This window comes from Mirounga angustirostris, unplaced genomic scaffold, assembly GCF_029215605.1.
Source record: "Mirounga angustirostris isolate CCGP_5_RB_7025 unplaced genomic scaffold, mMirAng1.0.hap1 SCAF_13, whole genome shotgun sequence".
NCBI classification, from domain to species: Eukaryota; Metazoa; Chordata; class Mammalia; order Carnivora; family Phocidae; genus Mirounga; species Mirounga angustirostris.
In genome coordinates this window covers 61,691,119-61,716,112 of record NW_026991721.1, presented here as the reverse complement: position 1 = coordinate 61,716,112, position 24,994 = coordinate 61,691,119, and the positions used below count along the sequence as shown (strand labels likewise).

At 47.3% G+C, this 24,994-nt stretch overlaps 1 protein-coding gene across 6 annotated transcripts in view; it reads left to right on the top strand.

Moving 5' to 3' along the window:
* The first annotated feature begins 1,382 nt into the window (after positions 1-1,382).
* The window catches only part of SCUBE2 (signal peptide, CUB domain and EGF like domain containing 2), a 68,436-nt gene continuing 44,824 nt past the window's right edge, over positions 1,383-24,994 (top strand). For 3 of the 6 annotated variants that reach the window (XR_010407005.1, XM_064577085.1, XM_045894177.3), the window contains exons 1-7: positions 1,384-1,665; positions 3,019-3,141; positions 10,987-11,112; positions 15,985-16,119; positions 20,904-21,029; positions 23,525-23,641; positions 24,406-24,495. Coding sequence is in view for 5 of the 6 variants with exons in the window: in XM_064577085.1 (XP_064433155.1) it covers positions 1,542-1,665; positions 3,019-3,141; positions 10,987-11,112; positions 15,985-16,119; positions 20,904-21,029; positions 23,525-23,641; positions 24,406-24,495 (841 nt within the window). In the remaining variant the exon portion in view is untranslated. Of the gene's footprint in view, positions 1,666-3,018; positions 3,142-10,986; positions 11,113-15,984; positions 16,120-20,903; positions 21,030-23,524; positions 23,642-24,405; positions 24,496-24,994 lie in introns of all 6 variants that reach the window. The other 3 variants (XM_045894180.3, XM_045894178.3, XM_045894179.3) reach the window with 3 other exon arrangements.

Below are 24,994 nucleotides of genomic sequence, written 5' to 3'. Positions count from 1 at the left end.
TTAGATTCTCCATCCAGCAGCAGCATAAGCAATGAAGGCCCAAAGAGGCATTCTTCGCCTAGGCCCATGGGCATGGGAAAGACAGAGGCAGCAGATGGGGGGGAGGGGGGATGTGTGTGCTACAAAGAGGGGCGCTCTGGAAAGGGGATGGACCCTAGGAAGACATGTTCTTGTGCATGAGCTAGGTGGGTATTTTCTATGACGTTTCTTTTTTTTCCTGATTACCAAAGGGGTGTGTGTGTGTGTGTGTGTGTGTGTATTCACTATTCATATATATTCATGATTAAATTTTCTCCTGTAAATATATACACACGTACACAAACATGTATGTTTGTATGTATGTATGTATGTATATGTATGCGTAGGAGAAAATGTAATAAATAAAGAGAAACTGATTAAAACCCCTCAGTTTGGTGTTCAACAGCAGCATCTCGGAATCGTTGTTGCATTTGTTCCTGGAGTGATGCCGAGTGTAGTGGGCTCCATCATCAGTGGCAAGGGGAGGTATGGGAAGTCTCTGTATGCACATGTGCCCTTGTAGGGACTGTCTTGCTTGGAGGGCCAGCTGACAGGCGCTGCCTGTATTTGCAGTTGGCCAGACCTGATGTTTATGAGTTCAGGTGGTCATAGATACCACCCGTGACCCAAGCAAAACTGGTGCGCTCTCTTGTCCCTGCTGGCTCACCTTTGACTGCTAGCCCCCTTTCCCTTCACCTTCTAGGCTCCCCTGTAGATACATTTAACTAGTGTTGAGTGAGATGAACATTTTCTGCTGTGATTCTAGGCCCAGCAGTGTACCAGAGAGGAACAGTCCTAAGCATGAGGGGTGGTGGGACAGGTGGTTGGGCCACTGCTTGGGGCTGGGGATCACAGAAGGCCTGGCCTGGGCAACATGGAGAAAGGTGCAGCATGCATGTGAAGGTGAGCAGCGATCCGATGTTGCCCTCTCCCCTGAGTCTCCTGAGGGTCAGAAGTATGTGGAATTGCTCACTCCGACCACATTACCCGTCCCAAGTGGAGAGGTGGGAAAGCCCCAGAGGTGGCTTTAGGGTTTGGGGATTATAGGATTCTGAACTACACAGGACAATTTCTGGGAGCCTCCTGTTGGAATATTTCAGGCCAGAGTGTGCTGTTTGTCCCACAAGAGGGACTGGGTCAAGTCGTAGGACACTGCAAACGGCGGAGCACGAGGCTCTGGGGGCTGGAGCGGGGCGGGCGTGCGGGAGCAGCGGGTCTGGTGACAGGGCCTGCACTGGGGACGCGGGCCTGCCCGGCCAAGCTGACAGCCGCCCTCCGGCCACCGCGGCCGCGCCCCCTCCGCCCAGCGCCCGGAGGGGGAAGGGAGGGGGCCGGGAGGGGCGGCACTGCCCCCGCGCCGCCCGCCCCGGCCCCGGGGAGGACCGTGTGAAAATGAGGCCGGGGCTCGGGGGCCGGGCGGGGCCGGGCCGGGGGTGTCAGAGCGCGGCGGGCAGGGCGCCCGCACACACCTCCCGGAGCCGCCGCCGCGCTCGCCGTCTCTGCCCGCAGCCGCCGCGCCACCCATGGGGGTCTTGGGCCGCGGCTGCCCCGGGACGGCCCGGGCGCTGCTGTCGCTGCTGCTGCCGCCGCTGCTGCTGACCGCGGCCGTCCCGCCCGGCCCGGGCCGCGCCCCGGGGCCGCCGGAGGGTGAGTGCCCGCACCTCCGGGGCCTCGGCACGCACCTGGCAGAGGCGGGCGGGGCCGGCGCCGGGACGGGGTCCAGGGTCTGCCCCCCAGCCCCCCGCGGGGTCGCGCCGCGCGGGGCGGCCCGGGCCAGGGCTTGGCTGCGGGAGCTCCGCGTGGCCCCCGCTCCCCTGGGGCCTCACCCGCGGGCCAGGCCAAGGCGCCGCCACCGCCTGCGCTAGAGGCCCAGGGCCTGAGTGCCGCGGCCCGGCCTCGGACCCGGGGCTGATGACAGTCCCGCCCCGGTTCCGCTGCCCGGGGGCGCCGGAGAGCGCCTGCTGGGCAGACTCTCGCCCGCTGAGGAGCACGGAGAGCACCCGACTCTCGGCGGTCCAGCTCCTCCTGTGTGCAGATGGGGAACCTGAGGGTCCCGACCGCGGTAGCTCCGTGAGGTTGTGGCAGCTTTGCTCCGTCTTTCTTCCGGAGCCGGGAAGTTCTGTGGGCTTCAGGGTCGGCTCCAGAGAGTTTTCTATCTGCGGAACAGGCGCCGGTTGAGGATCCGGGAATACCGTGAGCCTTAAGCCGCAACAAACCTGGGTTTTCCCGGCGGCCAGAGAGAAGTACCCTGGACGTTGTGCGTTAACTGGACTTGCAGTCATTTCAAAAACGTTTGTTTTTAATTAACATCCTCGAGTGGTGTCAATGCAGGAAATACTTCAGGCCAAGGCCGGTTTCCAGGTTGAGAGGGCGGGCAGCGGTTGATGGGGTGTGGAAACCATTCCCACTTGGCGCCATCTGAGAGCTCAGGATGGTGTGCTCAGAGCCCAGGGCAAGCTTTTCCCGTATACCCCTAGCCCCGAGAAAGCTGACACTGCTTGGTTTCCAGGTTTTGCTTTTTTCGTTTTGTTTCGTTTTTGCCAACCTGGTCTCTTCCTTCGACAGGCATTTATTACTGCCTACTCATGTGCCTGGCACAGTGCTTGGCATCAAGGGCACAGAGTCTGTAATCAAGACACCATCTAGAGGGGGGGACCGGCAGGAAAACAGTGACAGTCCTGTGTGATATGTGCTATGAAAGGAGATAAATATGGCAGCGGGTTGTGGGGGACACCACCTCCACTGGGGGATCACAATAGGCTCCCTGGAGAAGGTAGATTGGAGCTGAGTCTTGCAGGCGAGTAGAAAGGGTGTGTGGGGGGTAGTCTAGTGAGAGGGAACAGAAGTCTGGAAGTGGAGTGGTTCATCCTAGGGGCTCCTGAGGAGTTTAGCTGATGAGGAGTGGGGTGGGCTGGTGGGAGATGAAGCTAAAGGAGGGCCGACGCCAGATCTCGAAGGGCTTGGGGCATGGTACCAGGAGCTTGCTGTGCTCTTTTGCAGATGTGGATGAGTGCGCCCAAGGGCTAGATGACTGCCACACCAACGCCCTCTGTCAAAATACACTCACCTCCTACAAGTGCTCCTGCAAGCCTGGCTACCAAGGGGAGGGCAGGCAGTGTGAGGGTAAGTGACTTGGGGACCGGTGGTAAGTGGGCCAGCAGGTGAAGCTCCCCACCCCCTCAGCTCTTGTAGTGGCCACTCATGCTGGTAAAAGTGCCCCTCCACTGCCCCCCACGTCATACCACCTACCTTCTGAAATACATTTCAGACCCTTAGAGCACTAGGAACATTATAACGGTCTTCCCTAGAGCTGATCATACAGTTTTATGTGGTTCCAAAATGTCCTTTTGTCTAGCTTGTGTAAAGGAAAAGAGGTGCTTTAGTATTTTTGGTCCCACTCAGTTTGGGGGCAGAAAGTCAACAGTCATATGGATCAGGAGAGCCACGCCTGCCAGAGAAGGGCTGATCCTTCACCTCCCTGGGGCAGTTTACACCCATGCCCTGGAGTCCGAGGGCAGGAGTCCTGCCCTCCACTGCTGGCTCTGGAGGGTCCATCTTGTTCATGGCTTTGGGCTGTTTGGCGTTGTGACCTCCCAAGCTTTAGAGCTATACCAAGGGCCTGCCTCATTTGGAGTGGCATGCTCACCCTGGAAAGGTGTGCAAAGGGATATTTTAAGCCCTTAGAGTTCTAGATCTTTGAGCCTAAAGTCTGGACTCTGCCATCTTGTGTTCTGGGCCAGTGTCATGAACTCTGAAATATAGAACTGGCCAGAGACTGGGCACTCCTAGGAGGAGGCTATTCCTGGGGATGGAATCATGGCATGTTGGAGGTGGCAGGGCTCTTCTCTTTCAGGGAGCTCTGAGGCATTCCCATCCCTCAGATGTGAGACACTGAGGCCCCGGGGGAATTGGGAAGGGGACTTGTGGCCATAATCACACAGCTAACCAACAGGTTGAAGAAAGTCAGATGTCTACCCTAGCTCTGTCCCTGGACCCTTACCTCTTGGATTCACTCAGCCTCCTGGTGTCCTTCTTTGGTGGGTGAGAAATCCTGATATTTATATTTTCCTTTGTGCGTGAGGAGCAAAACTTGTTTCTCCTATCAGAGGAGACATACTCCTGGTCAGGTTCATAGCAAATGGGGTTGGTAGTCCATCCTTAAAGCCCTCGTGTTTCTCTAAGATCATGTTCTCCCAGAGACAGGCAGCCATCTCTCTCTGTCTTACATCATGGGAGGCCAAAAGGCTACCTCTCTCTGAAACATCTCTCTGCCGATTCCTCTGTACCACATCCTCACTACTTACAGAACGGGAACTCACACATGTTCATACCCTGCTTGGGGAAAAAATGTTTACTTTTTCACTGGTTTTCTGTATAGTCTTTGGGAGTGGGGGAGGGGGCAGAAACTGTGCCATGGTTTCTTTGAGATAGAGTACATATTTAGCAAATGATATAGAATGACAGGTGGCAAGAATTTCTTTGTTCTTAGCTGTTGGGCTTGACATATGACACATGAAACTGAATTACTGACAGTTTATCCTTGAAAAGTCTACTATTTAGGGGTGCCTGGGTGGCTCAGTCATTGGGCGTCTGCCTTCGGCTCAGGTCATGATCCCAGGGTCCGGGGATCGAGCCCCGCACCAGGCTCCCTGCTCTGCGAGAAGCCTGCTTCTCCCTCTCCCACTCCCCCTGCTTGTGTTCCCTCTCTCGCTGTGTCTCTCTCTGTCAAATAAGTAAATAAAATCTTTAAAAAAAAAAAAAGAAAAGTCTACTGTTTAGTTTAAAATAACTAATGAATGACTGGAGTTGTTGCTTTTATATATTTAAATTGGCTTTAAAATAATAATATATATTGTTATTATAAAAAGTCAAACAATACAGAAAATGTATGAAATAGAAAATCAAAGACCCTCTTACTCCTTTATCCACAGGTAATCACTGTTAACAGGGAGCATATATTTCTTGTAGTGTCATTGAAAACTAAAACTCCAGAGGGATATGATCTTTTACATACTTGTAATACTTTTGAATACCTATAAAGCTAGTGAGTAAGGATGTCCCTGTTTAGTTCGGATTTCTTGGTGCCAGAGTCGAGAAGCAGAAACATTCTTCCAAGAAGGAAAAGGAAAGAAAATGAAGATTGCAAGGATTTGAAGATGTAGATATTTGAAGATGTGACTCTTTTATGTGTATTCCTTGGCTTACTGGTTTAAACCTCTCGGGTCCAACCCCTGATACCGTTTCTGTTGTGTTTATCGTCAGCTTCGCTGCTGCTGTTTAAGTATAAGGATGGGAACTGGGTTTGCCCAGAGTGACCAGAATTTTATCTTCTATAGTTTCTTCTGCCAAATTATTGGAAAAATGAAAATATGGGCCCTGAATAAGTATTTTGAAAATAATATGATTCCAAAGTGGCTTTGAAGAAATGAAGTTTCATTCTAAATGATCTTTGTTTATATCCCAGACTTTGGGGATGGGGCATTTCAGTGGTCAGTGTTCATTGTATGGTTCTTACTTCTCAGTCTAGGGAACTGAATCAAATTTAACAAGGATGAATCTAAACGTGGCCTTTGTATTGAGGAGCTGTGTGTTTTTGTTTTTAAGATTTTATTATTTATTTGACAGAGAGAGACACAGAGAGAGAGGGAACACAAGCAGGGGGAGTGGGAGAGGGAGAAGCAGACTTCCTGCCAAGCAGGGAGCCCGATGCGGGGCTCGATCCCAGGACCCTGGGATCATGACCTGAGCCGAAGGCATATGCTCAATGACTAGCCACCCAGGTGCCCCGAGGAGCTGTGCTTTAAAAAAAAAAAGAAATTTTGGAATGATTTTAAATTTCATGAAAGTTGCAAAAATAGTGCAGAATTCACATATGCCCTTTGCTTATCTAACCCTGATGTTAACAGCTTATATAACCACAGTACAATATCAAAACCAGGAAATTAACATTGGCACAATACTTCTAACTAAACTAGAAACCTTAGTCAGATTTCACCAGTTTTTTCTTAATGTTCTCCCCCACCAAGGCCATTCCAATTCAGAGTCCCACATTATGTTTAGTTGTTGTGTCTCCTTTGTCTCCTCCAATCTTGACAGTTCCTGTCTTTCCTAGTTTTTCATGACTTCGACACTTTGGGTAAGTACTGCTCAGTTCTTTTGTTTACCTTGTTTTCTCATGTTAAGAATTGATACGGTAGAAATTGACCCAGTAAGAGAATGTCCCTTGTTTTCTCACAATAAAATTAAGATTATGCATTGTAGTAATACAAAAAGTAAAGCTTTTGGCAGTACTGCTATGGAAATGCTGTTGTGTGCTTTTTGGCACATCCCATGGTGGGAGGGGGATTGGAGGGTGAGGCACATGACATTAATATGTGCCATTACTAGCGATCACGTGGTTAAGATGATACACCCTGGGTTTCTCCACTGCAAAGTTACTATTTCTTCCTTTTGTAATAAACACACATCTTAGGGCAGATACTTTCAATCTATGCTAATATCCTGTTTCTTCTCACGTCTTTGCCCACTGATTTTAGCATCCAGCTGTGGATCTTGCCTGCAACAGTTATAACTATGATGTAATAACTGGTAATTTTGTTTTTCCCTCATTCCTTATATGTCTGTTGACTGAGATTCTTCTGTAAGGAAGATCTTTTTCTTCTCCCTTGTTTATTTATGCATTGATTTATGTATTTATGCCAGTATGGACTCATGGGTATTTAATTATTTGTATAGTAATTTATTTTGGGCTCAGATTATTCCAGCTTTAGCCATTGGGAGCTCCTTCACATTGTTTCCTGTGTCCTTTTGACATGCTCTCATCCTTTTTTGAGAAATTTCTAGTTTTCTAGTACCATAAGATACCACAGATTCATCTTGTATTTTCCCTTCCCCAGCCCTGGAACCAGGCACTTCTCCAAGTAGCCCTGGTTCCTTTTATTGGGAAATGGTACATAGAAACCAAGATCTGGATGCTTGGTGTTCTCATTGTTACTGGGATGTCATTGCTCCTAGGCTTTCTCCGTGCACAAACCTAGGAAATATATGTATGTATCCTAACCCACACATATACATTTATCTATATTTATTCCTTCTATATATATCCATTCACAAATATATTAAAAACAATGACTTACACTGATGCTTTGGATTCCAAAGCAATGCCCCAAGTTTTACTCAGTCTCCCTCTTTGCTTATTTGTAACTTCTTTCTCCAACAGTGAGAAAGGTGGCTCTCATTATCTGCAATATAGTTAGTTGTCTGTTTATTCAATCCAAGTATACACATAAATAATTTATAAAGCTATTCCATAGCCTTGCAAGTAAAACAGATTTACTAATTAGAGTATAGTATCTGTATACAGCTCTTTTTATTTTTAGCCTTAGAACATTCAGTCAAGGTGTTTTTCAAAGTGACTTGGCTAGTACTTTTCTTCTTCGTTTCCTTCAGTGTGGTTGTTATTCATTTGTTATACAGCTAAGTTCATTTGTTTCTCTTTGTATCCCATTTTTATCTGTTCCCTCCCCCCCCCACCTCTGTATACTGGTTGATTGTATGTATGTACATAAGTACATAGGTATGTCCTTGTGTATGTATGTATTCATGAATATATCACTATGGTTCCGAGAGTCAAAACTATACAAAATGACATACCCAGAGAAGTATTACTCCCTTTCCCCATTCCTGTTCTTCTGTTCCTCATTCCTCCTTTTCATCCTTTTCCCACATACCATGGATCACCGATCTCTCTAGTTTCTAGATAAACCTAGTTTATCCTCCCTGCTTCCTAGATTTCTTTTGCAAATAAATGTGTATTTTCTTTTCCTTTCTTTTCTCTTCTTTCTTTTGAGAAAACGAGAGAGAGAGAGAACAAGTGTGAGTGTGGGGGTGGGGAGGGCAGAGGGAGAGAGAGAGTCTTAAGCAGTCCCCATGCTCGGTGTGGAGCCTGACGCAGGACTCCGTCTCAGGACCCTGAGATCATGACCTGAGTTGAAATCAAGAGTCAGACGCTTAACTGACTGAGCCACCCCATGCTCGGTGTGGAGCCTGACGCAGGACTCCGTCTCAGGACCCTGAGATCATGACCTGAGTTGAAATCAAGAGTCAGACGCTTAACTGACTGAGCCACCCAAGCACCCTGATAAATGTGTATTTTCTTTTGAACTACTTTAGTGAATTCTAATTTATATACCATAGAATCCACCAATTCAGAGTAAGTCTACAAATCAATGATTTTGAGTAAATTAGCTGAGTTGTGCAACTATCACATAATATAGTTTTCAAACATTTTCCTCGTCTCAATAAGAGCCCGATTCCCAGCCTCAGCTCCGGACAACCACTAGTCTACTTCCTGTCTCTACAGATTTGCATTTTCTGGGTATTTCATATAAATAGAATCATACAATATGTGGTCTTTTGCTTTTGGCTTCCTTCACATAGCATGCTTTTGAGGTTCATCCATGTTGTAGCCTATACTGGCATTTTATTCCTTTTTATTGTTGACTAATAATCTATTGTATGGATATACCATATTTTGTTTATCCATCCACCAGTTGATGGATATGTGGGTTGTTTCTACTTTTGGGCTATCATAAATAATGTCACTGTGAACATTTACCTGCAAATCTTTGTGTGGACATAATTTTTCATTTCTTTTGGATATATACCTAGAAGTATGAAGAAATTTCTAGATTGCATGGGAAATTTGTTTAACCTTTTAAGAAACTGCTACATTGTTTCCAAAGTGGCTGTGCCATCTCACATTACTATCAGCAGTGTATGAGGGTTCCCATTTCTCCACATCCTCATCAACATTTGTTATTGTCTGTCTTTTTTATTCAAACTGTTCTAGTGAGTGTGAAATGGTGTCTCATTGTGGTTTTAATTTGAATTCCCATAATAATTAATGATGTTGACCACCTTTTCATATGCTTATTACCCATTTCTCTATCCTTTTTGGTGAAATGTCTATTCAAATTGTTTGCCCATTCTGAAATTGGGTTGTTTGTCTTATTATTGTTGTGAGAGTTCTTTGTAAGTCCTTTATGAGGTATGTGATTTGCAAATATCTTCCACCAATCTGTGGCTTGTCTTCATTTTAATTAATTATTTATTTATTTAAAAGATTTTATTTATTTATTTATTTGACACAGAGAGAGAGACAGCGAGAGAGGAAACACAAGCAGGGGGAGTGGGAGAGGGAGAAGCAGGCTCCTTGCTGAGCAGGGAGCCCAATGCGGGGCTCGATCCCCGGACCCTGGGATCATGACCTGAGCCAAAGGCAGACGCTTAATGACTGAGCCACCCAGTCGCCCCTTATTTATTTATTTTGTGTGTGCGTGTTTAAGATTTTATTTATTTATTTATTTACTTAGGAGCACACACAAGCGGTGGTGGGGGGCAGCAGGCAGAGGGAGAAGCAGGCTTCCTGTTGAGCAAGGAGCCCGATGTGGGACTCAAACCCAGGACCCTGGGATCGTGACCTGAGCCAAAGGTAGACGCTTAACCGACTGAGCCAGCCAGGCGTCCCTTAAAAGTTTAAAAGTTGTAAATTTTTGGGTGCCTGGGTGGCTCAGTCGTTAAGCGTCTGCCTTCGGCTCAGGTCATGATCCCAGGGTCCTGGGATCGAGTCCCACATCGGGCTCTCTGCTCGGCAGGAAGCCTGCTTCTCCCTCTCCCACTCCCCCGCTTGTGTTCCTGCTCTCGCTATCTCTCTCTCTGTCAAATAAATAAATAAAATCTTAAAAAAAAAAAAAAAAAAAAAAAAAAAAGTTGTAAATTTTTATAAAGACCAATTTATTAATTTTAAAACTTATGAATTGTGTGTTTGGTGTTGTATAATCCAAGGTCTCGGATTTTTCTCATAAAAGCTTTATGTTTTCTCTTAAAAGTTTTATGGTTTTAGTTCTTACATTTAGGACCCTGATCCATTTTCGTTGATTTTTGTGTAGGTGTGAGTTTAAGGGTCTAAATTCATCTTTTTGCATATGGACAGTTGTCTCAGCACCATTTGTTGAAATGACTATCATTTCTCCCAATAAATTGCCTTAGCACTCTTGTCTAAATCAAGTGACCATAAATATAATGTTTATTTCTAGACTCTCTATCCTGTTCCATTGATCTGTATGTTTTTCTTTATGCCTGTACCACACTATTTTGATAACTGTAGCTTTTTGTAAGTGAAAGTCCTCCAAATCGAGGGAAAGTTCTACTTTTTCAATATTGTTTTGGTTCTTCTGAGTCTTTTGCATTTCTGTATACATTCTAGGTTAAGCTTGTCAAGTTCTGCCAAAAAGCACACTGGAATGTATGTATTTTTCATATTCCTTGATTTTTTTTTACATGATAATAAACGACAGATTGCAGTATTGGTTTTTTTTGCATTTTGATTTTTTTTTAACTTAGTAGTATATCCTAGAAATCACCCCAAATCAGTTCATAGAGATCTTTCTCATTTTTTTTTTCAACAGCTGCACAACACTTCATCGAATAAATGTACCATAGTTCTTCAGCTACTTTCCAATGTGTGGGCCAGTTAGGTTGTTTCTAGTATTTTGTTTTTTGTTTTTTAAGATTTTATTTATTTATTTGACAGAGAGAGAGAGAGCGAGAGCAGGAACACAAGCAGGGGAAGTAGGAGAGGGAGAAGCAGGCTTCCCGCAGAGCAGGGAGCCCGATGTGGGGCTCGATCCCAGGACCCTGGGATCACGACCCCAGCCAAAGGCAGATGCTTAACGACTGAGCCACCCAGGCACCGCTGTTTCTAGTATTTTGTGATTACAGACAATACTGCAGTGAATAACCTTGGGCATATTATTTTTCCTGTTGTTGGAGATGTATCTTCAGGGTAGATTCCTAGACGTGGGATGGCTGGTTAGAGGGTAAATACATATATCTCCATCCTAAAGAAATGGCGCCCCCCCCAAAAGAAATGGACTCTGTCTGGCTTACTTCTCTTTTATTCCTCAGACATTGATGAATGTGAGAATGAACTCAATGGAGGCTGTGTCCATGACTGTTTGAATATTCCAGGCAATTACCGCTGCACATGTTTTGATGGCTTCAAGTTGGCTCATGATGGTCATAATTGTCTTGGTAAGGAAAACGGTCGGAGACGGTGGGGCTCCTTTACTTACCCTCTGGTGCCCCACCCTTTTGTTCCTTTGATGAAAACATACTCATTAAAACAAAAAGGGGATCAGAGACTTGTGTTTTCTGCCCCCCTAGAAATCACACTCCCTGACAGAAAACCAGGTGAGGTGTTTCAGTTTTTATGTGATCATTCATGATATAAATTCTCCATTAGTCTAAGGAGATGGACATCATTGTTATTACTCATTTCTAGCATTGACTTCTCCCCTTTAAGGTCTTTGGTCTTGCATTGAAAGACTTATAACCATTTCTTTAATGCTGTAAGTATCTCTGTCCTAGAACTGGTAAAACTACTTGTTCTGAAAATTCCAAATGTGTGATCGGATCGCAGTCAGGTAACCCCACCCCCTTTTTGCTTGAGAGACAGAGAAGTTCGAATAGAAACCTTCCATTAACATCCTCCTTTTATTCCACAAAACAGGAACATCTGTTGGAGTTTCAGTCCCTGAGTTCGGGACTGCAAAGAGCATTGTTTATGTTGGTTGCTTATGCCAGGAGTAAAACAGGATTCAGAAATAGCAAGCAACTGGATGGGGCTGAGTGGGCTGAGTGTTGAATAGTCTTAGAGGATGCAGCACATCTGGCAGACAGGTATTCGTGGTCTGTTCGCATTTTAAGGCTGGTGCTATCGTTGTACAGAAGGACATCCTGGGAGGCAGATGGCATCAGGGTCCTTGACACTGATGACCCTTTGTGGGGTTAACCTGCTGACGTCTGCTTGGCTGACCAAGCAGTAACTTGAGCCAGGCCCTGACACGGTGGGGACGGCTATTGAGATGATTCATTATGGCACAGGGGGAATGGCTGCTTGGTTAAATGCTTTGGGAGCAGCATAAAAGTCACTAGATAAGTACAGACAAAACTCGTTTTTTGAGTGGTGGGGAAGGAGAGACTTTCCGTCTGGGAATCAACCCTTGTATGTCGTTTATCCCACTCTGGTGTCCCCTGGAACCCCATCCTGATATAGATTCTGGCCCTTCCTGTTGGTGCCCTGTGTGAGTCAGTCTTTGGATCAGAACACTTGGCCTTGCAAGTCTGCAGCGGTCATGAAGATTTGATTGAGGGCTGAGGGCTCACTAACCCCTTTGCAGACTGTCTAGGGCAGTCAGGACCCCAGAAAGACACTAGAGAGCCAATCCTGACAACAGCAGTCAATTGAGATTAATTAAAAAACTAAAAAAAAAAAAAAAAAAGTCACTTTCAGTGTGTAATTTTTGGGGGAGCATGCAGTATGTATGTTTTGGGGATTTTGTTTTTACCATTTTTGGGGGGTGAATCTCACATTTCCTTTTGATTGCCAAAAGTGGCATTTGGGGGAATTTATGTCTAATGGCAGATCTAGTCATCACAGTTGTGCTCAAACCCCAAGTTGTGCCTGGGGGAACATGTGAACTTCCTAAGAGCAACAGGCCAAACCACCACAGGGTTTAAGGACCTGGGCCAGGTTTGGGTCGGGTGGTTCCGAGTCAAGGCTGGCTCAGAAATCCTGAGGCCGGGAGTCTTTCTTTGCCTTGGCTGCTAACACAGATATTTCAGTGGACTATCTCCATTTCCCCTCCTTGGGGTCTCTTGGTGGCCTCGGTAGCAAGGATCTGCCTAGCAGAAATATCCTGAGTATCTGCTGAGTGTACCTGAAGGGGCTAAGGATTCTTTAAAGGAAGCCATGAGAAAATGAAGTGGTATGGTAAGAAGAGCAGGACGAGCAGACACAGAGATTTCTGTGCCATTTAGACTTGAAAGGGCTGAAGCATTTTGTGACACGGAAGCTCAGAGGCAAAGCTTTTCAGGAGCAGCACCGTGCAGCGTTCCCTGGGCTGACCGCGGACCTCTCCTCGGCCCCTCACCACGTGCTAGCCACACATATTAGCCAGAATATACACAGTACAAATACCACTTAAGTCTGGCACCAAACCCAGAGTGCTTCAAGATCCTGAATGCCCGAGAGCCTGAAAAACGAAACGCAGCTCTCTTCCGTGTCGCTCACCTGCCTGAATTCAGTTTCCATTTATTGAGTGTCTAGGAGTGCTTCTTAGCTGTTCAGTGTTGTGGCATTGGTTCTCAACTCCAGCTGCACATTAGAATCATTCAAGAAGTTTAAAACAGGGCGCCTGGGTGGCTTAGTCGGTTAGGCGACTGCCTTCGGCTCAGGTCATGATCCTGGAGTCCCGGGATCGAGTCCCGCATCGGGGTCCCTGCTCGGCAGGGAGTCTGCCTCTCCCTCTGACCCTCCTCTCTCTCATGCTCTCTGTCTCTCATTCTCTCTCTCTCAAATAAATAAATAAAATCTTAAAAAAAAAAAAAAGAAGAAGAAGTTTAAAACAACACCATTGCCTAGGTCTCATCCAAGATGAGTTATGTCAGCGTCTCAGGAGGTGGGGTCCCAGCATCTGGGTGCTAACGTGCAGCCAGGGTTGAGAACCACTGTTTTACAGTCTGGAGAAACTCACCAGGTGAGTGATAACCTATTTGTGCATGTGAACACACACACTTTTTGTATTAATTCAGTCAGAGTACATCACCCAACTCAATGGCACATTTCTAGTGGCTTTGGAGAAAGGAATAGTAGCTTAAAGGTAGGATGGGTGGGTGACAGCTCAGAGGGGAGCACACCTTTACTCAAACCAATCCAGGATTTGGAGTTCAGGGAAACAGATCTCTCCTGCTCACCATGAGTCCTCATCATGGAACACCTTGGCCAGGTGCGTTTCAGCGGCTCATACTTTGGAATGTGCTCCCTTTACCCTTTGGCATAGAGAAGGGCAAGTTTGTTAGGCTTGAGGGGATGGCTCGAGTCCCATCTGTTTAGAAAGACATCTGCCTGGTAGTGTGGGAGGATGCATGACTATAAGATCTGAAGCTTGAAACCAGATAACAGATATTTAAATGTGAATTTTCTTGTTATGGATGTGCCCAGAAGCTAGTGTTAGGCACATGGGAAATCAGGCTGGAGAAGTAAATTGCTTTTATTATTTATTTTTATTTTTAAATTTTTTAGATTTTATTTCTTTATTTGAAAGAGAGAGAGCGCACGTGTGCAAGCAAGCAGTGGGAAGAGCAAAGGGAGAGGGACAAGCAGAGTCTGTGCTGAGCATAGAGCCCGACGCGGGGCTTGATCCCACAACTCGGAGATCATGACCTGAGCTGAAATCAAGAGTCGATCGTTTAACTGACTGAGCCACCCACCCAAAATAAATTGCTTTTGTATCAGCCCTCTCCTTAAGCCTTTGTCATGTCTGAGACTTTTCTAGAAGTTTCCTCTGCTTTGGCTCTGATGATGCTATGCTCTCCTGCTTTTTTGTTCATGCACTGAACAATGTGCATCTGCAGTTCCAGGGCTGTGCTAAATAAAACAAAAATCTCTGTCCTCAGGGAGTCTGCAATCCAGTGGAGATGGATAAGTGAAAGGTTTTGAGGGATCAAAAGGTGCAAATTAAAAAAAGATTTTGAGAATGTGATATGGTCAGTGTATTGATGGAGCCGTGCAGAGTAATATGTGACACAGTGGAAGGAAAGTCCCTTAACCCACCGGGGGGGTGGTGGAAAACAGGTGGCGGATGACTCACTCCCTCTCTGTCTTTCTGATGGCTCCTTCTCTGCGGCTTCTGCTGTCTCCTCTACTTTCTCCTGCCCCTGGTATTCTCCTGAATTCTGCCTCTGGCCCTGTGCCCTCAGCAACCGTTCTCTTCCTTCCCACTGCTGCCTTCGGCTTTCTCGTCTACATCCACCTCGGTTTTCCGAGGTGCCGTCACAACACCAGACTCAGGTTTCCCACTGCCTTCTGGACCAAGGCCTGAAGGTCAGCATCTCACACACATCACCTCCCTGCCGTGGTGGGGGCCAACCTCATCTCCACCCCCATTTCCCCACCCGGCTCTGGGCTTCATGTTTCTCGGCCACCCTACCCAATGCCCACATGGTTTTCCATCCTGCAGGCACCTTGCCCACAGTCTTCTTCTATTTTTTCTATTCCTTCCTAGGCATCCCCGTGGCCAGGCCCCAGGTCTGGTCCCCCACAAACCCCCCTGAGGCTATTTCAGGTACATGTGTGAAGCTAGACTCCCAGACTTTCAATTCTTCTTGTATCCTACCCTTCCTTGGCTACCACCTTCTTCCCAACTCAAGGGTCTGACCATGCCACCCTTGCTACAGTGGTTCCCAACTGCCTCCCAAATCAAAACCGAACTTCTTTGCCTGGTATCCTCCCAGCTTTATCTCCTGTAACTTCCCTGCATGGACCTGTGCTCCAGACAAATTGAATGGCCACCCTTATCTGAACATACTCCATGCTCCCCAGCATCTGCACTATGCTCATGCCCTTTCTTTTGCCTAAAATCCCTTCTCCTGATTTAGAACTGAAGACATCCTGTAGGACCCATCTTCCATAAAACCCATCCCGATACCCTATAACCAACCAGGTGGCCTCTTTATCTTTTGCACCACCTTTTACTGTATCCCACAATTACTCTGATGTTTGTCTCCTTCCCTCTGCTGAAGGGGCAGGCTCCTAGAGCAGAAGAATTTGATCCTACTCATCTGTGTTTTACTGTCCCCTCTTCTAGCACCATACTCTGGAAAGAGAAGGTGTTCAATGAATATTTACTGAATTGATCATCTTATGTCTGTGTGGAAGGCCTGGTTAAGGGCGCCCAGAGCTCTGTGGTCTGGGGTCCCTGCTGACTTCAGTTCTGAGAGCTACTGTGATGCAGGGAAGGAAGAGGGACCTCATCTCTGCTTAGCAGGTGGCCCTGAGCTGCCGGAAGGGGTGGGCATTGGAAACAGTCCCCAGAGCCAAGGCTAATCCTCCTCTCCCTCCAGATGTGGACGAGTGCCTGGAGAACAATGGTGGCTGCCAGCACACCTGTGTCAACGTCATGGGGAGCTATGAGTGCCGATGCAAGGAGGGATTTTTCCTGAGTGACAATCAGCACACGTGCATTCACCGCTTGGAAGGTGCCTCGGCTCTGCTGTGGGCTGGGGGGGAGGGGTAGGGGGCGGGCAGTGTCACCTCTGAGAACCTCCCCGACCCTCACTGATTTTTTGAGGGGAAGCATGGAGTATGGGAAAATCTGGGGGCCTGGCGATGAGTCCAGACCCTGCTACTGGGTGACCGTGGGCAGGCTATTTTAGCTTCCATTTCCTCACCTGGGGAAATAAGTGGGTTGGGCTGGGTGATCTCTGAGGTCTCTTCACACTCTCACATTCCTGATTCTAATCTTTAAATAGAGAACATTTCAAACAGGACTAGATGTCTCAGGAGAAATGTAATGGACAATCTGCCAAGTTTTTCAAAACGGTGCTGCAAACCACAGCACCAAGTGCGAGCCTGCTCCGAGCTCTGGGTGGGTAGGGAGGGGCTGGAGCCTTCTTAGAGGCACAGGCAGACCCAGCTCTGGCCTTCCCTGGGTCTCCCATTTTTGAACTCTGAGCCTCTGGGGTTCCAGCGCAGAGGGACCCCCTCCCCAGACGTGGGCTTTCGATGCTGTGGTTTTCCCCATGCTACCGCTTACCATTCCTCCAGAAATTTTGTAGACGGCTCTTCTGATGGCCTCCCTTTTGTTCTCTTGGCTTTGGGTCTATACCTTTTTTATTCCTCTGTTAGTTCCGTGGATTCTCAGGTTGGGGAGGGGCATTAAGCACACGTGGCCACTCAGCCACTTTTAACTGAATGACATGTTTTTAATTCTCTGCTCTTTCTTAAGCTGAAGGACTACATTTTGATGGCTGTGTTGTCCCGGGGTTGCCCGTGCGTGTTTGTAAGGGAAGTGCTCTAAACATTAGACTATTAACTCCTTTTGGCATGTGCTGCTTGTTCATTCTCATAACTGAAGAATGAGGCGATTTTAAGTTCTTCTATTTAATCACACATTTGTAGATTTGTTGTTGAATCATGGTTTAAAGATTTTATTTATTTGGGAAAGAGAGAAAGCGAAAGACACAGCACGAGCAGGGGGGAGGGGCCAAGGGAGAGGGAGAAGCAGACTCCCCCTGAACAGGGAGCCCTAATGCGGGGCTCAGTCCCAGGACCCTGGGATCATGACCTGAGTCGAAGGCAGAAGCTTAACCGACTGAGCCACCCAGGTGCCCCTCTTAAGACTTTTCAAGGGTGTCTTTGTGGAAGATGATTTTTGCCTCATTTTCCAAGAATGATGGATCCTTCTTTCTACCTGGCTGGAAAAGGCTGTTTGGGTACTAAGAAGAATGGTCACAGGCCAGTGGGTTTGATGAGTCTTATCACCCCGAGCATGCTCATTCTCAGTGTTTGGGCAGGAGAGACACACACACACTGGCTCTAATCAGGCAGATCTCTTATCTCATGCAGGCGTGGCCCTTGATAGAGTAGCAGTTGGATTTCACATTCCTGGTAGGTTCTCTGTACTTTCCTGTGAGCCTTGCATCTGGGATGAGGCAGGATTAAGAAGCCAGGAGTAAGAGCGATCTCAGGGCACCTCCTCTTTGGTTGCTCAAAGCTGCTTCCTGGGAAGTCACTCGGCTTTCCCTACAGCTGCCTCGGACAGGAGTGGGGACCTGTGGGTCAGGCCGATGCTTAAACACAGTATGGATCCCCACCCACTCACAAAGCAGTTCACAGCGATTAAGATCATCTCTTACCTTGCGTTTCCAAAGCAGTGGCTCAGCCCCTCTCCCTTCCGACAGAACCTCCAGACTGATTACAGACACAGGCTCTTCATAACAGAAGTAAATACAAAAGCAGTTCCTTTCTGCAATCTGTGTTTTCTAAATTTTCTACAATTCAGACATTCTTGGATTCCCTGAAGAGTATTTAAAATGAACATACTTGTCTGGAGCTAAAACCAAAATCCAAGAATTTGAGTTGTGGTCTGGAAGTGCTCTCTGTGATTTTTCTGTTGTGTTGCAGGCTGATTTCTTGGTGAGTTCACGGCAGCCTGAGCCAACAGATTATGACGGTTAATAACTGAGATCCCGTCCATCCTAAGGTTTTAACTCTTCAAATAGAACAGTCTGTAAACAGCGTTCCTTTAGGATTTATTTCCTCTTGATGTGCACATTAAACTCTTAGAAACTGTATTAAAGTGGACTTTAAAACCCCCTGTTGATACTCCAATATTGGTTAAAAGAAGGTAATACTGCAAGCTTGTATTTTTTGGTGTTGCGGTTATTTTTAATAATTATTTACTAAATGTTCTTCAATTCAGGGGATCATAATAGGTGATTCTGAGGGAAAGCTTAAGCTATTGATTTTTCTTTCTTTTTATTCTTAGAGACCCCAAAGCTCTGATAAAGAGATTGTGTGTTTTCACCCATGTAATGGGGGTAGGCTGGGAGAGACATACTGCCGCAGCCAGGCTTTGTCCCTATTCATGGGTGCTCAGGCTCTCAAAATGAGCATTCCTCTTTTGTTCTATCTGCTCTGAGAATATTTTTCGATGTTTGCACCATTGCCTTTTCAGAGTAGGGGGAAGGTGTCAGGGTAGTGAGGAAGGGGCTGTCTCTCAGCAGGGCCTGTTTCCATCCTTTATAGAATGTTTCTCACTCTGTTTGCAAGGCATATTTTTCTCCAGTTTCCAGAAATATTCTTCAGTGGGACCACTGCAATAGGATATTTCTAATGTTTTTGAGCTATTTCCCTCCTGGTGAACTAGCAACCCAAAACATGATTGCCAGCCCTCCTAGTTTGGACCAGACCCATCTGCGTCCCTAGCAGTGGCCTTTTTTTTTTGAGTCAGAGAACTATGAACAGCTTCAGGGGCACCTTTTGAAAAGCCCCCAGCATTTCCAGAGCCATTTTAACGTCTATTATCTCCTGGTAACTTCAGGCCTAGCTTGATATGATAGGGCACCAGGGGACAACTTTTCATGTATCCCCAAGGCATCTGGCACCCAGTCAGGTTTGTGTTTGTTTGTTTAACAGTCAATTCTTTTTTTTTTTTAAATATTTTATTTTTAAGTAATCTCTTTTTTTTAAATTTAATTTAATTTTATAACAGTCAATTCTTATGAAATATTTTTTGTGTAAATGAATTGCTGCTCTGAGGCAGGACAGGTCACTTTGCAAATGTCTCCACAGACTCGTAAACAGGGTGAGAAGAAGCGGCAGCCCCTGACCTGTCCGGGGAGTGTGCTTTGCAGGTGTTGCCCTTTCTTGGGCACTGTCATGTTCAGCTCTAGAGGCTCCTGGCACGCGTGATCCCCAATGCTCTGCTGACCCAAGGACAAATGTAATTCTTGCCGGGCCTTCCTAGGAGGATAGAACGTCACTTCTGGAGGCAGCTGTCTCTCACCTCCTGTGCCGTCTCAGTGTTGGAAGCAAATAACGTTTCCACAAATCACCAGCCAGAGCTACGAGGGCGCTTTGCTCTGCTCGAGTCCAAGCCCCATTCTGTGTTAACAGACAGCAGCCTTGGCCTGGGTGAATGAATCACACAGATGGAGTGCGGGAGTTCAAACAGCTTGTAACTGTCAGATAAAAAACAAAATGGTTTTAATAGAGTATGGGATGTGTTAACTGTCACGCTGTCCTTTGGAATAGGAATGACATCTGTTTGTATTAAAACGGGTATTCCAGTTGAGCATAGATCAACGGCTCTGCGGTGAGAATTGGAGAGAAGTGACTTTTGACTTAATTAGAACCACTTGGCTAATTAGGGGCACAATACAAGACAGTGTAGGATCCCAGAGAAGTTGGATGAAAACTTCTTGTACTCATGTTTAAAACAGCGCTCCTTCCTGTGTTAGAGAGTGTCTTGTTAGCTGAGAACAAAAAGCCTACTCTCAAAGATGTTCATTGTACAGATGCAAAGAAGCATCAGATGGGCATGTAGTCAATAATGCAGTACGAACTGAGCAGAGGTCTTGGGAATACTCTTGGGCGTAATAATAGTTCCTCCAGAGTGCTGGCGGGGGATGGGGTCTCAGAGAGTCGTGTTGAGAAGAGGCAGGGCTCTGGCAAACCACACGGACATACACTAGGTTATGACCCCCATCATTTAAACGCGTGTTAAACCAGCTGGGAAATAACCCCCTTCCCTGCCCTGTGACCAGAGGATTGGACCGTTATGAAAATGCTAGTCTACCTGGAGAGAATTTTACAGCGGCTGAAGGAAACCACATGCCCACAGGCTCTCTCTGGTCCCTCTGCAGCTGTGTTGTGCTGTGCTCTGAGCCTGCTGGGGGGTGCCCAGGGACTAAGTGACAGTGGTCACAGAAGAGAGGCCCCTGGGCCCTTTGTGTGCTCATGCCAAAATACAGTAGTCACAGTCACCTCCAAAGTGTGGATTTGGTGGGGGGAGAAAAGAGGGTTGACGTTTTCGGAAAATTATCTTCAAGAGTATGTGAAAAAGTTGGCCATCTTCATCTATCTGAAGATATTCTTAGATTCTCCTTCTTTCTTTGCCTTCTTGGTCAGCCTGGGTAACAACCTGGCGGAGGTAAGAGTCTGAGTGCTGGTTCCTGGGGTCTGCAGGCTGTGGCTCCTCACTCACCAGAGAGCCCCTGAGGGGCGCTTTCTTTTCCGAGTATTAGGGGGGCTCCTTCCTCTTCAGGAGACTTGAGGCATCAGATCTCTTGGGTGACAGAGGAAATTCTTCATGTCTCTGTTAGTTGACCTGGCTGGATTTTAATAGCATGTTTTCTTAACATGTGGGGCTGATGGAGACCCAGGCAGTCAGGTCCCAGCCTCCAGCCCTTCGCAGTGCCCCTGGGGCTCAGGACTGTGCTCGCAGCCTGGTCACTGGCTGCGTGCTGCTCTTTTGCAGAGGGTCTGAGCTGCATGAATCGGAATCACGGTTGTAGTCACATCTGCAAGGAGGCCCCGAGGGGCAGCGTCGCCTGCGAGTGCCGGCCGGGCTTTGAGCTGGCCAAGAACCAGAGAGACTGCATCTGTAAGTACAGACTAGCACAGGCCTGTGCTGGGAGCCGGCCTACCCCAGGGGGTGTCTTCTGCAGCCCAGCTCAGAAACGCCACCTCACGGCACAGCGGCCGCGTCCGGGAAGGCAGCCGTCCCAGGATATTGACCTCTCCTGAGGACTAAGTTTGCTGCACAAGGGGTGGGCTCCCCTAGGGAAGGAGGGAAGGAAGATGATACTTTTTAAGGGACCTAATCAGAGGGAAATTAAATTTAGAAGGACTGAACGCTGGGGCCGGTCTCCCTGTTCCCACAGAATAAAATCAAACGTGGTCATCTGGCAACCATAGCTCTTTGCTCCCTGGTCCTGTTTCTTGTACAAACCTCATCCGCCTCCTTTTCCCAAACACCCTACCTCTTTGTCTGTCAGAGAACAGCCCGTGTTCCTTCATGCCTCCAAGCCTTCTCCAAGCGCTCATCCCGACCTGGCTTGGTGAATTCTCAGTCAACCTTTAATATTCTGCCCAACTTCTAATAATGAGAAGGAAAGTAGCTGCTTTTGAGGGCACATTTACTACGTGTAAAGGCTTGTCCAAAAATGTACCAATTCCACTGAATTCTTCATATCACCACCCTATTGAGCTAAGTATTATTATCCTCATTTTGTGGAGAAGGTAAAGCAGCAAGGTCACACAGGGAGCATGCGCCTAGTGAGGGTTCAGGTGTAGGTCCTCCTAGCTCTCAGGCTGGTGCACCTTACTAAACGTCCTTGGAAGCCTGCCCTGAGCAGCCGGCAGCCATTTTGTATTTGGGCTCCTTACAACACTGTTGGTTCCTCAGTGAGAGCATGGGACACCCGGGTTGAATTGTACATTTAGGTGTCTGTCCCCTCACCTGTGAACGCCCCCGGTCAGGGATCTCGTTTTAGTTTTGCCTCTCAGTCTTCCCCCAGTGCCCAGCGCAGGATGTGCTCAATACACGTTTGTTTACTGAATGAATGAATGGCGTCCACAGTGCGGACACAGCTGCCCCACGATGATGAAGCAAAGAATGAAACTCCAACTGGTCATAGGGAATAACCGGCCATTAAAGGTGTTCCTAAACCACTATTTATGCCAGAGGAAACATGGACAGTTTTCATTTGGCAACTCTTCCCAAAGCCATGGACCTTCTATAATTTCCCTTTCGTTTGCTAGGGATGGCTGTTTACAGCGAGTCGACCTTAGCAGTTGAGGGAGGAGGAGGTTGTTTCTCCAGTGAGAGCCTTATCTCCATTGTCTCCACCACAGAGCAGAGAGTGCAGCCCTGAAGCCTGCCAAACTGGGGCTGGTGCCACCACCACTTGGGGCCCCTAAAAGTGAGGCTGTTCTTGAGGGCTTCCAGGGGGCTGAGCAAAGTGGAGACCATCCTGGGTCTTGGTATCCTCACAAGGAGGACCCAGGTCTCCAGATGAGGCTCACCTGTGGAGTGACACTCTGGCCAGTAGAATACCTGGAATTTAAAATTTAAAAATTTTAAATATTTTTAAGAGGTCACTTCTCAAATAGTATTATAATCACGTTTGAGGAAAAAAACAAAAAGAAAAAAAGATGCAGAATTCTACCACATAACCAGCTGTTTCACTTTGTTTTGCTCTTTCTTCCTGACCCTTCACTTTTTTCATATTCCCATTTAGTTGTTCTCATGAGTACACAGTGTTTACCTCACTGTGAAGCAGAACAGTTTCTTTCTCACATCACAAATATATATTTAGTTTTTTTAAACTGGAAAAATTACAAATGCCTGTGTAAGAATTCAAACAGTTCTAAGGGTGTAAAGGAAGCATATTCTTCCCTCTCCCATTTCTCCTACCAGAGGTAACCACTGTTCACTTTGATGAATACATAGTTTTGACTTGTTTTTTTGTTTTTTGTTTTTTGTTTTTGTTTTGGCTGGTATCAATGAATTCATACACAGTCTTTGTAATTCTTGGGTAATGTTGCATTAAGTGTGTGCAGAGTCATCATTTCCTCTGAACAATGTCCATTCTAACTAATCTAGATAGAATCAGATGAGAGAAATCCTAACATATATGTACAAATAACTATTACCTGTTTCTTCCAGCCATAAAGTGCTATAACATTTTATATAGGCCCAGTACAGCTGCATTAATATGCAAACTTCTCCTGATAGACCAAAGCAGTAGTCTAGACTCTTTTGGTATAATAGTGGCCATCTGGCAACCACAGCTGAATGAATAGTGAAAATCTGCCTTCCCATCCCCATCTTCCTATATAATTGCTCAAGTCTGTCATTCGGCATTTCTTGAATTCATGCTCCGACTATCTATTTACATAGACAGCAATATGTATGTCTGAGTCATTCCACTGAATGACTCTGTCTGAGTCAGAGTTACTTGTTTTACGCACAGGGCCTAGCACATACTAGGTGCTCAAATACTTGCTGAATGAATATCAGAGACCTTCTGAAACAAAAACAGCCCCAGTTGTGGAAAACTCAGTGCTCAGCGTGTGGATTCCTTTTCTTCTCAGTGACCTGTAACTATGGAAATGGTGGGTGCCAGCACTCCTGCGAGGACACTGCTGAAGGCCCAGAGTGTAGCTGCCATCCCCAGTACAAGATGCATGCAGACGGGAGAAGCTGCCACGGTGAGTGACCCTGACACTTGGTAAGGGTCCGCCCCAGCCTGCCCACCCAAACCCAACCCCTAACTTAACCCTAACCCCCTAACCCCCTACCCCCCAAGCCTACCCCTGACTATGAATGGTGTTCAGCACCAGGTTCGGGGTGCTTCCGGTCCATCTGCCTCCAAATAGGTCCCGTGCTGCCTTCCACGTGACAGAGGGAGTGAGTGGTCTAGTCCTGGGAGGGGGGTCTCTCTCTCCCTGTGTCATCTCGGAAAGCCCTTTCTCTTCTCCTAGACTAGGGGGGCTCCTGAAGATGGTATTCTGGAGGCTGGGACCAGGGCGACATGAAGTTAAAGCTAGCCATTTGTGATGACGCGGTGGCCGTTATGGTCAGCAGAAGACAGTGTTGCATATTTCTGTCAGGATGCCAATCCTGTACTTCGTGGCATGTCCTTCGCCAGCTCCATTTAGAGGTTCCCAGCCCCAAGATTCTTTTTGTGCTGGACTAAGGGTACTGGAGTGAACCTGAAGCTTGCATTCCCTGGTGTCTCTTTGGTCACTGCAATATGCTTCAAGAATCTTTTCCAATGTTAACTAAGGCTCTGTGGCCATTTAACAGGCCGGGTTTCCCACAGAGCCTCGTTACAACACATTTTTATTGAGCGAACAGAGTCGCATATCCTCCATTGTGCTCACATCTGGGGTTTCGGCGGAAGTGGTTGTGCAGGGGGTGAGCCATCTGACTCATTCAGTCGGAGAGCTGTGCTCTTGGGCGTCTCTTACAGAGCGAGAGGACACTGCCCCGGAGGTGACAGAGAGCAATGCCACGTCGCTGGTGGACGGCGATAAGCGGGTGAAGCGGCGGCTGCTCATGGGTAGGCGCCTCCCCCACCCTTCCCTGGCCACTGTCCTTGACCCTGTCCCTCCCTCAGTTACCACCTCAGGCCTGAACCAGGGGCCCATATGCCCTCAGACCAGCTGGACCATGGTCAGCAGCTCCTGTCAAGCCAGGTTGTGTCTGCTCTTCCCCCACTGCTGTTGCTTAGTCCCCATCCAAGGACCCAGCAATTGTGGGAAGGGCACCAGCCCCCTGAATGGCCCGGTTAGCGTCCCCGCGCTGCCCCCCCTGCCCTGAGCCCCTGTCTCCTGGTCTTTCTTCACACTGGAGGTAATAGAACCTACCTCTGAGGGTTATCAGGAAGCTCAGTGAGGAAGACAATGTGCCAGAGTGCCCAGAGTCCGACGCCTGGGACTTCGTGGGTGGCCAGTGAATGTCAGCGCCAGTCCTTCTGAGCAGGTGTGACCAGGGAGGCACTTGGGGCAGTCCCTTGCCTAGCAGGGCCATGTGTCTGGGTTTTTGTCAGCGGAGTCCTC